Raw genomic sequence first — 15026 nt, forward strand, 5'->3', positions numbered from 1 at the left:
AAAATTTCTTATTATTAAATTATCTTTGGTAATGCACTAGGTGTGCGTGCCTTCCATTACTATTTCAATATTTGCAGATATCATATTTTAACACAGAGTTCTGTACACCATTTGTGTACCATTTTGTGTACAGAATGCCACCCGCCCAATATAATTTTCTGCTTTCTGTCGGCTTGTAGTTCTCAATGAACTACCATGGTGCTATTGAATGCTGTGGTAGTTAATTTCTGTCTTCCTGTACAGTGTACAGTAGCTGGCTGCTCATATCAGCAGTACAGTCTGCAGGACCGTGGCAATACACTCATGATCTGCTTATTGTGAGTGCAATGCTTTACAGGTCCATTACAAAAAAATAATAAATGCATTTAAATTTGCCGCCATGCCATTGCGTGCACGCCGGCCCGGAAGCAACGTGAGTCGGGTCGCGGGTCTCCAGCTGACTCGAGCGCCACGGGGATACCCGCGATCGCCTCACGGAGAGGAAGAACGGGGAGATGCTAATGTAAACAAGCATCTCCGCGTTCTGTCTAGTGATAGTATCACTGATCTTTGCTCCCTGTGATCGGGAGCAGAGATCAGTGACATGTCACACGTAGCCACGCCCCCTACAGTTAGAAACACTCCCCAGGACATACTTAACCCCTACACTGTCCTAGTGGTTAACCCCTTCACTGCCAGTGCCATTTACACAGGAATCAGTGCATTTGTATAGCACTGATTGCTGTATAAATGACAATGGTCCCAAAAATGTGTAAAAAATGTCTGATGCGTCCGCCATAATGTCGCAGTCACGATAAAAATTGCTGATCGCCGCCATTAGTAGTAAGAAAAAAATAGCAATAAAAATGCCATAAAACTATCCCCTATTTTGTAGACGCTATAACTTTTGCACAAACCAATCAATAAACGCTTATTGCAATTTTCTTTTACCAAAAATATGTGGAAGAATATGTATCGGCCTAAACTAAGGAAAAGAAATGTTTTTTTAAACATTTTTTGGGGATATTTATTATAGCAAAAAGTAAAAAATAATGTGTTTTTTTCAAAATTGTCGCTATTTTTTTGTTTATAGCGCAAAAAATAAAACCCACAGAGGTGATCAAATACCACCAAAAGAAATATCTATTTGTGTGAAAAAAAAGGACGCCAATTTTGTTTGGGAGCCACGCAGTGCCGAATCGCAAAAAGTGCTCTGGTCAGGAAGGGGGTAAATTCTTCCAGGGCTGAAGTTGTTAACAACCTTTCACTATGGCTGTGACAGAATCTTAAAAAATTACCAGCAGTTCACAGACGAGGAAACTGGTGGTAAATAAGACCAGCTTTGGTGTACAGAGGTATACCAATGCTCGGAGTGGGTATGCCTTTGCTGGGAAGCTGCTATGAATGTGGCAGCTTCCTGCAAAGGACTCTGTCTCAGGCCCTATTCAGCTGTTGACTGGAAGATTCCATGGCTGAGAGCTGAATGTAAACAAATGGGACAGGGATACTAGTGATGTCATTACCCAGATATGGCAAAGCCCATATTTAGGAAATGTTGGGCTCACAGGGAAGGTAACCCTGATGGGGAGCTAGTCTCTAAAGCTGCAGTCCTTGTAGAGCGGACGAAGCTTGATAGATAGCAGAGAGACTAGTTCTCCATCAGGTCCTCCTTGCTTTTAATTCACAGAGGACAGCAGTGGGCAGATTTAAGAGCTGCTACTGGACTGAACAGCAGCGATGGATCCGCCCATTTCAATATGATGTCAATCAAAAACAAGGTGAACCCGATGAAAAATGAATCTCTCAGCTCCCCGTCAGGCTCCACCACTCCACAGCAAGAGTTCTTGGGGATGCATCTGTCTGTGTGATGAGCACAATGGCAGGGGAAGGGGCACGCTGAACAAGGAACATCCAGTATGGACACTCTAAGCTTAGTGCCCATCTACAAAGGATTCATGTTGTAGGCAAAATATAATTAAGAAATCCAATTTTATCTTTTTTAATTGAATAAATATTATAATATCATATTTAACTGGACTATTATATCATTTCTGGATGCACTTACAGTTGAACGGATGTAGCCGGGCCTGATCCCTCTGGTCACTGAGTAACCTTGTCCATAAACAATGCTCCAACCATCTTTATATTATAATGAATCATCTACTTTACCCATTCAGGACAAAGGGACAGTTTTTTTTTGTTAGGGCAAACAGATACTTGTTGCTCCGTTAATCTGTTCAAGCCCTGAGTATAGTCAATGTGTAGGCTTCAGGTTGGAGTGTGTGAGCATTCACCCAGGAGCAATGACTTTCTTCCCTTCCCCTTGTGACAGTGCGGGGCCTGTTGACTGGGCATTTTGGCCCAAGCACTGCATAAGGGAAGGAAGAAGAGAAGGTCACATGCACCCACCCTCATAAAAAAAAAGTACCAGGTGTCTGAGATCTCAATAAATAAAGGACAGCAGGGAAGCACAGCAGTGTTGAGTGTTAGTGGATTGAGGTAGAATATTTCCGAATTCTTTAACTATTCTGGTTCCTGTTAAAGCAAGTATGTGAATTCAAAATATGACCAAGATAAAAGATGTAGTATAATAGGTCAAATATCACTTGCAACATCAATAGTTTTACGAATATGGCTTGCATTAAGGAAATCCAATTACTTTTAATGCTACATACCGTGGAAGAGGCTGGAAATGGTCATAGGGCATTATCTCTTTAAACCCATCACTATAAAAACAGAATCAACATGTAAGATATTCATTTAATATAAATTAAATCATTAGCAAATGTCTTCCTGCCAAAACAGACCATCATTGTATTTAAAGTTATAAAATGTAGATAAAATACAGACTGATCTCATATCATCTCAAATATACCTAATTCATATTTTTTTTTTGTTACATACTGTCAAAATAGTTTATAAAAATCTGAGCCAGAGAAAAAGCAGAGCTGTTTCACAAAGCAGCCAATCAGATAGTTGACTTCACTTTATTAACGTGGACTAATGGAACTTTTAATAACTGAACATGTGCACACATACTGTAGACTGAAATAATTAACACTTCCCGTACAGATAGTACAGCCAATTAGCAACCAGATAAACAGCAATAAGCAACGCAGCATTACATTTTTTGCATTTAATAAAGTCTGTTTCCAAAGGGTTACACAGCAAAGTAGTGCAAAGACCATTTGTATGTCAAAAAACAATTTATACAATCAGGAAAGAATTGTTAGCTGTGTAGGTACATTTTACTAGCTATCTTTAAAGCGTATCTTAAACTATTTTTATGTTTTGGAGAGAAGATTATTACTTATCATCTAATTTATTCCACACCACATCCCCTAATAGAAGCATTTAAAGATCGAAGAAGACATTTTTGGGACTTTAAAGGTGCACATTTACAACAAGAATTGATAGAAAAATATACATTTATTGGAAAAAAAACTTTAAAAACAAACATACGGTATGAATATTTGATCATACAATACATTAGCAAGTGCAAGTACCTTAGACAACAGGTTCCATGGTATATTTCTCACCCTCCTATGCTGAACCGCAAATGAAAGCCATAGCCCGTGTGCTTATATACCCCCCTCCACCCCCCCATTGGAGACCATTTGGCGCCAAAAAGGAGGTGAGGACGTTGCATGTGCACCAGCTTGCGAGCTGAAGTCGCGCCGTCAGCGGTGCCCCGGAAATCACGTCAAAGTCATAGGCGCCGGCAACCCAGCAGCAGCCAAATACCGGAAATGAAGCAAGAATGTCCATGCATCAAGGTAATCATTTACATTGGACTAATCAGGGTTATATTCCTATTTTTCCAAAATAACTTTTATTAATTGGATTATTTATCTCTTGATTCAAGGGTCATTTGTGACTTTCTGAAATTCCAGAGAAAATTCCACTTTATTTCTCCTCTCTTTCTTTAGTTTTTTTTCTACCTACTTTTGGAATAGAAGTGAAGGGAGCAATCTGAATCTTTGGAATATATAATCAAAAAGCTTTTTGGATTAGAGGTAAATTTACCAATTTTTCTATCCTCTTTCAAATGGTTGAAGCAATCACCTTGGATTTTCTATGTCTGATTGGTTCTTGTTCCTCTCCCCTCCAGTTGAACCATAAAGAGGGTATTGTGTATTTAGATACGTCCCCCTCTATGGTACACCAGATGATCCAAACCACTGCATCCCTAAGACTGGAGCCTCAAGACATTGAATTAGATATTTCTTTGAATATACAGGTAATCCATACGACAATCGTGTAAATTGCCACTTTATTCTTTGCCAATCCAGGAATATAAAATGATGTATATGTTCAAATCACTGTTATGTATTATGATTGTTTATTTCGTTATATTTCTCAAAAAACGTTTACTATTTGCAGTGTGTACAGTGCCTGATATTAAATTCTCCTGAGGAAGCCACTAATTCTGGCGAAACATGTAGAGATTGAATCAGTCTGCACTTGCTAATGTATTGTATCATCAAAACTTCATATCGGATGTTTGCTTTTAAAGTTTTTTTCCAATAAATATATATTTTTATATCAATTCTTGTTGTAAATGTGCACCTTTAAAGTCCCAAAAACGTCCTCTTCGATCTTTAAATATTTTTTTGTTTTAGATAGAGTAGAGGAAAATGAGAACAAATGTTTATTTCTGTCAGTTATTGACTGTATTTGTACTTTGCCTATTGTCACCAGGACTGAAAGTGAGAGAAAATCTAAACTTTTAACATGTTACTAAGTCCAAAATAGAGGGATAATCTTCCAATGGGAGCACCTTATTTCCAGTACGTGGAAACTGTTTTAGGCTATGTTTCGTACCGTAGAGGTGTAATCAAGCATGCATGCTTGTGCATGAGAAACACACAAAAAAAGGTGCTTGCACCATAATGCCTGGTACGGCGGTAACATGTAGTTTGGTGCATGAGAATGCGTGCGCATGTAGACAGGTGCAGGTATTCTTCTGTCCTGTGCTGATCCTGCAGAGGAAGGAAAGTTTGTTATGGGAACATTGTTCCCTTAGAGCCTCAGTTAATCTTCCCTAAGGAAGGCAGGTATCCGATTCTTGTGAGATTTTGGGCGGTCATCTTAACAGGCTAGCCTTTAAATCATGTATGGTAGACACTCCGCGCTACCCCCAGTTATAAGGAAACAATGTGGAAAAGTGTGAAAATCTAATTAAAAATATGAAAAAATAAATTAAGACACGATGTGTAAAAAATACAAGTATGTGAGAAACTGATGATCCCGAGTGCTGCAACTTAAAAACCTTGAACATGAGGTTTACACAGTATAAAAGAAACTTCAGTGCGCTACCCAAATTAAAAAAAAACTAATACAATGAATATAAGTGAGTATAAATATATAGTTCACATAGGAACTGGTTAATATCGTGAATCGGAGGTGCAATTCCTCATTATAAACAATGTTATCTTCAATAAATCTTCACTGTATATTCATAGACAGTGTAAAGATATAGGAAAGGGGGGCAGCTTATCAGAATTGATGGATCCCTATTACAGAGATCGTGCGAGCTTGAACAGATTCTCTCCTATATCAGGAACATCAATTCCCTCCACATCAGACAGTTCAAACTCCTGAGGCGGCAATCAGGAACAATCTCCACTGCTCATAGCATGTGATAAGATGTTTGAGAGAAAAAGAGGCGCTTCATTGTGCAGTAGATTTAAAATGCTTTTAATCCATAAAACGGACAACTGACATCCAAAGCATTGGCAGGGCAAACACAGTTGCAACTGAAAAACGCAACCGAGGCCGAAGCCGATCAGCTGGGAGAGCAGCCTAGCCTCCTCTCCCAGTCGATGCCTGTTAAGGAGAAACGCAGCGTTGGGCGGAGCCTGAGGACCTGACATCACCACTAGGGATGAGCCGAACACCCCCCTGTTCGGTTCGCACCAGAACATGCGAACAGGAAAAAAGTTTGCTCGAACACGCGAACACCGTTAAAGTCTATGGGACACGAACATGAATAATCAAAAGTGCTAATTTTAAAGGCTTATATGCAAGTTATTGTCATAAAAAGTGTTTGGGGACCCGGGTCCTGCCCCAGGGGACATGGATCAATGCAAAAAAAAGTTTTAAAAACGGCCGTTTTTTCAGGAGCAGTGATTTTAATAATGCTTAAAGTCAAACAATAAAAGTGTAATATCCCTTTAAATTTCGTACCTGGGGGGTGTCTATAGTATGCCTGTAAAGGGGCGCATGTTTCCCGTGTTTAGAACAGTCTGACAGCAAAATGACATTTCGAAGGAAAAATTCCATTTAAAACTACCCGCGGCTATTGCATTACTGACAATACACATAGAAGTTCATTGATAAAAACGGCATGGGAATTCAACACAGGGAAACCCCGAACCAAAATTTAAAAAAAAAATGACGTGGGAGTCCCCCTAAATTCCATACCAGGCCCTTCAGGTCTGGTATGGATATTAAGGGGACACCGGCCAAAATGTTTTAAAAAAATGACGTGGGGTTCCCCCTAAATTCCATACCAGACCTGATTTTAAGGGGAACCCCGCGCCAAAAAAAAACAAAAAACGGCGTGGGGTCCCCCCAAGAATCCATACCAGACCCTTATCCGAGCACGCAACCTGGCAGGCCGCAGGAAAAGAGGGGGGGACGAGAGTGCGCCCCCCCCTCCTGAACCGCACCAGGCCACATGCCCTCAACATTGGGAGGGTGCTTTGGGGTAGCCCCCCAAAACACCTTGTCCCCATGTTGATGAGGACAAGGGCCTCATCCCCACAACCCTGGCCGGTGGTTGTGGGGGTCTGGGGGTGGGGGGCTTATCGGAATCTGGCAGCCCCCTTTAACAAGGGGACCCCCAGATCCCGCCCCCCCCTGTGTGAAATGGTAAGGGGGTACTTACCCCTACCATTTCACTAAAAAACTGTCAAAAATGTTAAAAATGACAAGAGACAGTTTTTGACAATTCCTTTATTTAAATGCTTCTTCTTTCTTCTATCTTCCTTCATCTTCTTCTTCTGGTTCTTCTGGCTCTTCTGGTTTTTCCTCCGGCGTTCTCTTCCAGCATCTCCTCCGCGGCGTCTTCTATCTTCTTCTCCTCGGGCTGCTCCGCACCCATGGCATGGGAGGAGGCTCCCGCTCTTCTCTTCATCTTCTTCTTCATCCTCTTCTCTTCTTCATTCTTCTCTTCTTCATTTTCTTCTCCGGGCCGCTCCACACCCATGCTGGCATGGAGGAAGGCTCCCGCTGTGTGACGGAGTCTCCTCGTCTGACGGTTCTTAAATAACGGGGGGCGGGGCCACCCGGTGACCCCGCCCCCCTCTGACGCACAGTGACTTGACGGGACTTCCCTGTGACGTCACGGGGAATGCCACAGGGAAGTCCCGTCATGTCCCGTGCGTCAGAGGGCGCGGGGTCACCGGGTGGCCCCGCCCCGCATTATTTAAGAACCGTCAGACGAGGAGATGCCGTCACACAGCGGGAGCCTCCCTCCATGCCAGCATGGATGCGGAGCGGCCCGGAGAACAAAATGAAGAAGAGAAGAAGGAAGAAGAGAAGAGGATGAAGAAGAAGATGAAGAGAAGAACGGGAGCCTCCCCCCATGCCATGGGTGCGGAGCAGCCCAAGGAGAAGAAGATAGAAGATGCCGCGGAGGAGATGCTGGACGAGAACGCCGGAGGAAGAACCAGAAGAGCCAGAAGAACCAGAAGAAGATGAAGGAAGATAGAAGAAAGAAAAAGCATTTAAATAAAGGAATTGTCAAAAACTGTCTCTTGTCATTTTTAACATTTTTGACAGTTTTTTAGTGAAATGGTAATGGAAATTTTTTTTTTTTTAATTTTGGTTCGGGGTTTCCCTGTGTTGAATTCCCATGCCGTTTTTATCAATGAACTTCTATGTGTATTGTCGGCAATGCAATAGCCGCGGGTAGTTTTAAATGGAATTTTTCCTTCGAAATGTCATTTTGCTGTCAGACTGTTCTAAACAGGGGAAACATGCGCCCCTTTACAGGCATACTATAGACACCCCCCAGGTACGAAATTTAAAGGGATATTACACTTTTATTGTTTGACTTTAAGCATTATTAAAATCACTGCTCCTGAAAAAACGGCCGTTTTTAAAACTTTTTTTTGCATTGATCCATGTCCCCTGGGGCAGGACCCGGGTCCCCAAACACTTTTTATGACAATAACTTGCATATAAGCCTTTAAAATTAGCTCTTTTGATTTCTCCCATAGACTTTTAAAGGGTGTTCTGCGGCATTCGAATTTGCCGCGAACACCCCAAATTGTTCGCTGTTCGGCGAACTTGCGAACAGCCAATGTTCGAGTCGAACATGAGTTCGACTCGATCTCGAAGCTCATCCCTAGTCACCACTCTCTCAGCTGATCGGCTTCGGCCTCGGAGTTACAACTGTGTTTGCCCTGCCAATGCCTTGAGGCGATTCAGTTTGCATTTGCAGCGCTCTATAAATATTTCATTCATTCATTCATTCATTCATTTCATTCATTCACAGCAAGGATAACTTGCCACACATTTGTGGCAGTGTTGAATTGTAAGTCTGTTAACTCACTGCACATTTTCATTGGCAAGTTGTACACTTGCAGAGCACTTGAAGCACAAGTTCTAGTTGACACTTTTCCAATTTGTAGCAAATTTGCGTGGCAAGTCTCTAGCAAGAGCAACGTTGCAGTGGTAAGTCTACAGCAAGAGCTTTTCAAGTCTACAGCATGACAAATTCAGCCACAGTGACCCCTGTGGTGGGATGACTATTGCACAACATAACTGAACCAGAACTTGCAGCAGACTTGCAAAATTTTTGCTAAGAAAATTGATCTGGAGCCATGCAATGCGGAGTTGCAACAAACATGTGAAGCCTAGCAAGTCTAGCAATAGCTTAGCAAGTCATTTTTAAAACTTGCATCTCAATTGCTTGCTGTCTGGGTAGGGCGTCATAAACCTTTACAGACTTTCAAAAGACTACTCATGAGGCCCTGTCATAAATTGTTAAGTCATAAACAGTCTCGAGAGTAGGTTAAAGCTGAAGTTTAGTGACTTTTAAAAAAAACAAATCAGCACCAGAAACAGTTCTTGATTTAAGAATGTTCCACCTGCTGGTGGCTGCTCTGTTCCTTGAAATCCTCAATTCTCTGCTCCTTGGATAATAGAGTTGTGCTTTCTCAGTGCTGTGGGGGTTAATATGAGTGGCTGCACCTGTCACAGGCACTCATCAAAAGTTCCAACTATACCCGCCATTTCCGCCTCCCTGCTCCATTCATATAAGCTGTATTATTGGTTCCTACAATGAAAGCGCTCTATGAATGGAGGAGGTAGGCATTCTCGTTCATCTGTCCATCCTCCATTCATAGAGTGCTTTTTATTATGGTAACTGATAGTTCAGCTTATATAAATACAACAGGGGGCAGAAAAGGCAAGTATTTCAACTCATTCTCTCTGCTGGTGCCCTAGATTGTTGTCCCACAAGCTGAAACATTTCTGCCCAGGGTCAGGCTGAGGGCATAACGGTCACACCTTAAAGTGGTACTAAACCCTTCTATCCTTTTCAGCCAAAGAAGCTGCCATCTTAGTTAGCCTCTGTTTGACCTGCCATGATGCTGCACATGTGATCAGTTTTGACTCCATGCCATTTGATGATTTGACAGCTTGGCTGAAAGCACAACTAAATGTCACAGTTAGCATTCCCAGCATACCAGGAATGTAATTGTTTTTTTTTTAACTGTTAAATTGATGGGTTTAGTTCCGCTTTAATTAGGAGATTTTTACTCTTACTTCCTGTTGCATCTCGAGAAAAGAAATGAAACAAAATCTAGACCCAGGCAGAAAAAAGTTAGAAGTTTTAATCATTTTTTTACTTTATCTAAAACAAAAAAAATTTTTTAGCTTTACATTAAAATGAGATGGGTTTTATTTGTTGCTAAACTTTGCACATTACTTTTGCACATCACTATTCTCATCTGACATCCTGTAAAAGTGTTGCATCCCACGTCTGTGAAAACAGTTTACATTTCTGTTACTTATAAGAAGACATCTTTGGTTTAAAATTACAGTAAAGCATTTGAAACTGCTGATATTTTACAGCCTCCCTTGCAGTCAGAGCTGGAGCCACAGACGCCAACATGATTCTTACATTTCCGACTTGGCTGTTGGCAGGTACATTTGTTTCTGTGAGGTATACCATCACATTTTGCACAGAATTGTATTTTCAGAAATACGACAATCATTTTCAATGTCAGTAGGATAGAACAGGATTACTGAAGTCCCAAAGTGCCAAACATTTATGGACTTGTAGACTAGGCAAACAAGTTGTGTTTTTGTGGTTGGACCAACTGTCGGCACTCCAGCATTTTTAGGATTTTGCTCTGACGCCCATTGCTTGTGTTGTAGAAGCTATTAAAACAAGATAAAAAAAGTGTTGCTTCTGAAAAATTCTGCAATAAAAAACTGATGAACAACGTGGACAGAATCAAGGTCATGGCATCTGTTTTCTGATATCTATAGCAACAAAAATAACAATTGAGGTCACAGCAAAGATGGTGAAGAACCTCTCACTACAGATTCATTCTGTGCTCAGGTTCAGAATGTACTCAGTAGAACTCTTCAGCTTTTGTATAGTATGATGAAATTTAACCCCCAGACAAGCTATGATAAAACAGGTGAGGAGAGTACTGGGACAGCTTGTCCAGCGACCAAGGCAAGCCCCCCCCCTTCTACTGCATGCTTCATAATCCGTGTACACCTTGTGCACATTCTGTGCACCCTTGCTCCATCTGCCCATGGTTGGCATGTAGTTTGCACTTCCCTTGCATGGTAAATCCGTTTCTTTCTTGTGGCTAGAAGGTAGTTGCCCATACAGTGGGGACGGAAAGTATTCAGACCCCCTTAAATTTTTCACTCTTTGTTATATTGCAGCCATTTGCTAAAATCATTTAAGTTAATTTTTTTCCTCATTAATGTACACACAGCACCCCATATTGACAGAAAAACAGAATTGTCGACATTTTTGCAGATTTATTAAAAAAGAAAAACTGAAATATCACATGGTCCTAAGTATTCAGACTCTTTGCTCAGTATTTAGTAGACGCCCCCTTTTGATTTAATACAGCCATGAGTCTTTTTGGGAAAGATGCAACAAGTTTTTCACACCTGGATTTGGGGATCCTCTGCCATTCCTCCTTGCAGATCCTCTCCAGTTCTGTCAGGTTGGATGGTAAACGTTGGTGTACAGCCATGTTTTGGTCTCTCCAGAGATGCTCAATTGGGTTTAAGTCAGGGCTCTGGCTGGGCCATTCAAGAACAGTCACGGAGTTGTTGTGAAGCCACTCCTTCATTATTCTAGCTGTGTGCTTAGGGTCATTGTCTTGTTGGAAGGTAAACCTTCGGCCCAGTCTGAGGTCCTGAGCACTCTGGAGAAGGTTTTCGTCCAGGATATCCCTGTACTTGCCCGCATTCATCTTTCCCTCCATTGCAACCAGTCGTCCTGTCCCTGCAGCTGAAAAACACCCCCACAGCATGATGCTGACACCACCATGCTTTACTGTTGGGACTGTATTGGACAGGTGATGAGAAGTGACTGGTTTTCTCCACACATATCGCTTAGAATTAAGGCCAAAAAGTTCTATATTGGTCTCATCAGACCAGGGAATCTTATTTCTCACCATCTTGGAGTCCTTCGGGTGTTTTTTAGCAAACTCCATGTGGGCTTTTATGTGTCTTGCACTGAGGAGAGCCTTCCGTTGGGCCACTCTGCCATAAAGCCCCAACTTGTGGAGGGCTGCAGTGATGGTTGACTTTCTACAACTTTCTCCCATCTCCGACTGCATCTCTGGAGCTCAGCCACAGTGATCTTTGGGTTCTTCTTTACCTCTCTCACCAAGGCTCTTCTCCCCCGATAGCTCAGTTTGGTCAGACGGCCAGCTCTAGAAGGGTTCTGGTCGTCCCAAACGTCTTCCATTTAAGGATTATGGAGGCCACTGTGCTCTTAGGAACATTAAGTGCAGCAGAAATTTTTTGTAACCTTGGCCAGATCTGTGCCTTGCCACAATTCTGTCTCTGAGCTCTTCAGGCAGTTCCTTTGACCTCCTGATTCTCATTTGCTCTGACATGCACTGTAAGGTCCTATATAGGCAGGTTTATGGCTTTCCTAATCAAGTCCAATCAGTATAATCAAACACAGCTGGACTCAAATGAAGGTGTAGAACCATCTCAAGGATGATCAGAAGAAATGGACAGCACCTGAGTTAAATATATGAGCGTCACAGTAAAGGGTCTGAATACTTAGGACCATGTGATATTTCAGTTTTTCTTTTTTAATAAATCTGCAAAAATGTCAACAATTCTGTGTTTTTCTGTCAATATGGGGTGCTGTGTGTACATTAATGAGGAAAAAAATGAACTTAAATGATTTTAGCAAATGGCTGCAATATAACAAAGAGTGAAAAATTTAAGGGGGTCTGAATACTTTCCATTCCCACTGTACATGGTTTGTTTATTTTTTATTTATTTTTTTTGTAAAATTGTTTATTACTTTTCAACAAAAAAGAAAAATACAAAACACCATATGAAGGCCTCAAAGGGGAGGCAAATCTGCCTTTACAAATGTTTTTGTGTCATCTGTGTATGGGTTGGAGAGTAGGTATGTTGGAGCATGGCGTGATAGCAGTAGCTGTCAGAGCAGACATGAAACTGCAGCACCTGGTTGCTAGACCCTGATCTGGAGCTTGCATGTGGTGAGGGGACACCCAACCCTACCACTGCACCCTGGGCAGCTGTCTCTCCTGCCCACCTTTTGTTCTGGCCCTGGGTGGAAAGCAATGTCAGCACTAACTGGCTGTACTGTGGTACAGGGTATTTTCACTTTGTCTCCACTGACAATGGTAACAACCAATGAATTGGATATACCAGAAACTACAAATGCAGATTGTGATGCACTAGCTTGTGAATGGAAAGATGTGTCAGAGGCTGGTGTTTTAAATGCCTATGCCATCAGCAAGGTTTTACAGCTAAGAAGGTCACACCTTGGCCATAGTTCTTGTGGCAAGATGACAATGTATGTACAGGACACCATAGACAAAACTCTGACCACACAACTCAACTGCTAGTGTAGTTCTCCGTGCTAAGTCTAGTGCTTAAGACAAGAGGGATGGAATGACTCTCAAGGGAACAGAATTTCCAAACCAATCATGCTCCACCTAGTAGGCAATGACTTCTTTTTGGGGAAAATAAAGTTGAAAGGCGTTTAGAAAATCAGTTTGGGCCTTTAAAATGAGCTATGTTCCAGTTTACTGGAATTAATCAAAGTTCTGTGTTTCAAGTCTTTTGAATATTTACTGGCTCCAAAGTATAGCTTCTTATATGTTACACAGGTTGAAAAAAGAAACGTACATCAAACTCAACCAAAAGAAAAATCAATAAATAAATCCAAATTTTGCATATACAGAACTTTAAACCCACAACTGATCCAGAGGAAATAAAAAAAACCCTTCTAAAGCTGTGGCGGCTGGTGCTAAATATTTGGGGGGGGGGGGCAGCAAACAAACCCCCCCACTCACACCAACATCTAAACCACCTCCCCCACCCCCCAGTGGGAGACAGGAGGCTGCAATCCCCCCACCCCCCGTTGGAGATGGTCAAGAGGCCGCGATCGGAGGCCTTACCATAAGGAGGCAGAGGGGAGCCGAGTTGAGATGAAGAGATGAGCTTGACGAGGAAAGAGCCGTGGCTTCTCCTCCTAGCCAAACAGGAAGGGGATCCTGAGACTCCCTGGCCAATCAGGGTCTCAGGACCAGTTTCCTGATTTGCCGGGAAGAGAATCAGGAAGACAATAGCAAATATTAATTCGCTATTGTCACACAACTGGGTGGGCTCAGAGCGAAGTGCTCTGCGCCCCGAGCCCATCCTTTTTTGAAGCCAATTAGAGCCTCAGGCTCTAATCACATGCTTCAAAGAAAAAAAAACCCATTGGAATCCATGCATCCAGCACCCTGCATGTAGGTTAGGGGCTAGACGCATAGATTAGGGGGGTGGCTCCCCTGCGCCCCTAGTGGACGTGCCGCCACTGTTCTAAAGCATGATTAAATGTGCTCCAAGATCAACAATCTTTGGAGTTATTATATATCAAATAATAGTCAGTTATATTCTGTGCATTTAGAAACACATCCAGACGTAAAAGTGGTTCTAAAGGGAGGAAGTTTTTTTACCATAATGCATTCCCTGCATTAAGGTAAATAAACCTTCTGCGCGCACTCCCCCCCCCGCCCAAGCCCTCCCATGTACTTACCTGAGCCCGATCTCGATCCAACCATGTGCACAAGAGCACAGGGGCAGATCCAGGGGGGGGGCAACAAGGCAATTGCCCCTCCAAGAATGCAGGTGAGTGGGCGGGTGGCTCCATGGGTGAGAGAGCTGGCGTGCAGCTGTGCGGCTCGGTGTGTGAGCTGGCTGCTGGCCAATCAGGGAGCTGGCGGGCAGGGGAGCAGAGAGATGACATCTCTCACTGCCCGCCCTGCATCCCTGCAGTTCTGCCTCACTGTGCAGGCAGCCATGGGCAGCAGAGAGATTACATCATCTCTCTGCTACCTGACTGGTAATCTGCTGCCTGACTCTGGGACACAGCAAGAGACCACCTTAGCAGGAAAGTGACAGAGCAAGTAACAATCCGCAACGTGTGTCAGCTGACGTGGCAAGTGACAATCCGCATCTGGCGACAGGCGACATGGCAAGTGACAATGTACATCTGGTCGCAGGCGACATGGCAAGTGACAATCCATAATGTGTGGCAGGTGACGTGGCAAGTGACAATCCGCATCTGGTGACAGGCGACGTGGCAAGTGACAATTTGCAATGTGTGGCAGGTCACATGGCAAGTGACAATCCGCATCTGGTGACAGGCATCGTGGCAAGTGACAATCCACAACATGTGGCAGGTGACGTGCAAGTGACAATCCGCATCTGGGCGCAGGCGACGTGGCAAGTGACAATAAGCGACGTGTTTACAGGTGATGTGGCAAGTGACAATCTGCATCTGGTGACAGGCGACG

General features: G+C 42.9%; 1 protein-coding gene across 2 annotated transcripts in view; it reads right to left on the reverse strand.

Annotated features, from left to right (window-relative positions):
- ADAMTSL3 (ADAMTS like 3) overlaps positions 1-15026 on the reverse strand; it is a 754066-nt gene that overhangs the window by 143529 nt on the left and 595511 nt on the right. For both annotated transcript variants that reach the window (XM_073618577.1, XM_073618575.1), the window contains exon 12: positions 2655-2705. In XM_073618577.1, coding sequence (XP_073474678.1) covers positions 2655-2705 — 51 coding nt within the window. The remainder of the gene's footprint in view (positions 1-2654; positions 2706-15026) is intronic.

Source organism: Aquarana catesbeiana, linkage group LG03 (genome assembly GCF_042186555.1).
Source record: "Aquarana catesbeiana isolate 2022-GZ linkage group LG03, ASM4218655v1, whole genome shotgun sequence".
In the NCBI taxonomy this organism is placed as follows: Eukaryota; Metazoa; Chordata; class Amphibia; order Anura; family Ranidae; genus Aquarana; species Aquarana catesbeiana.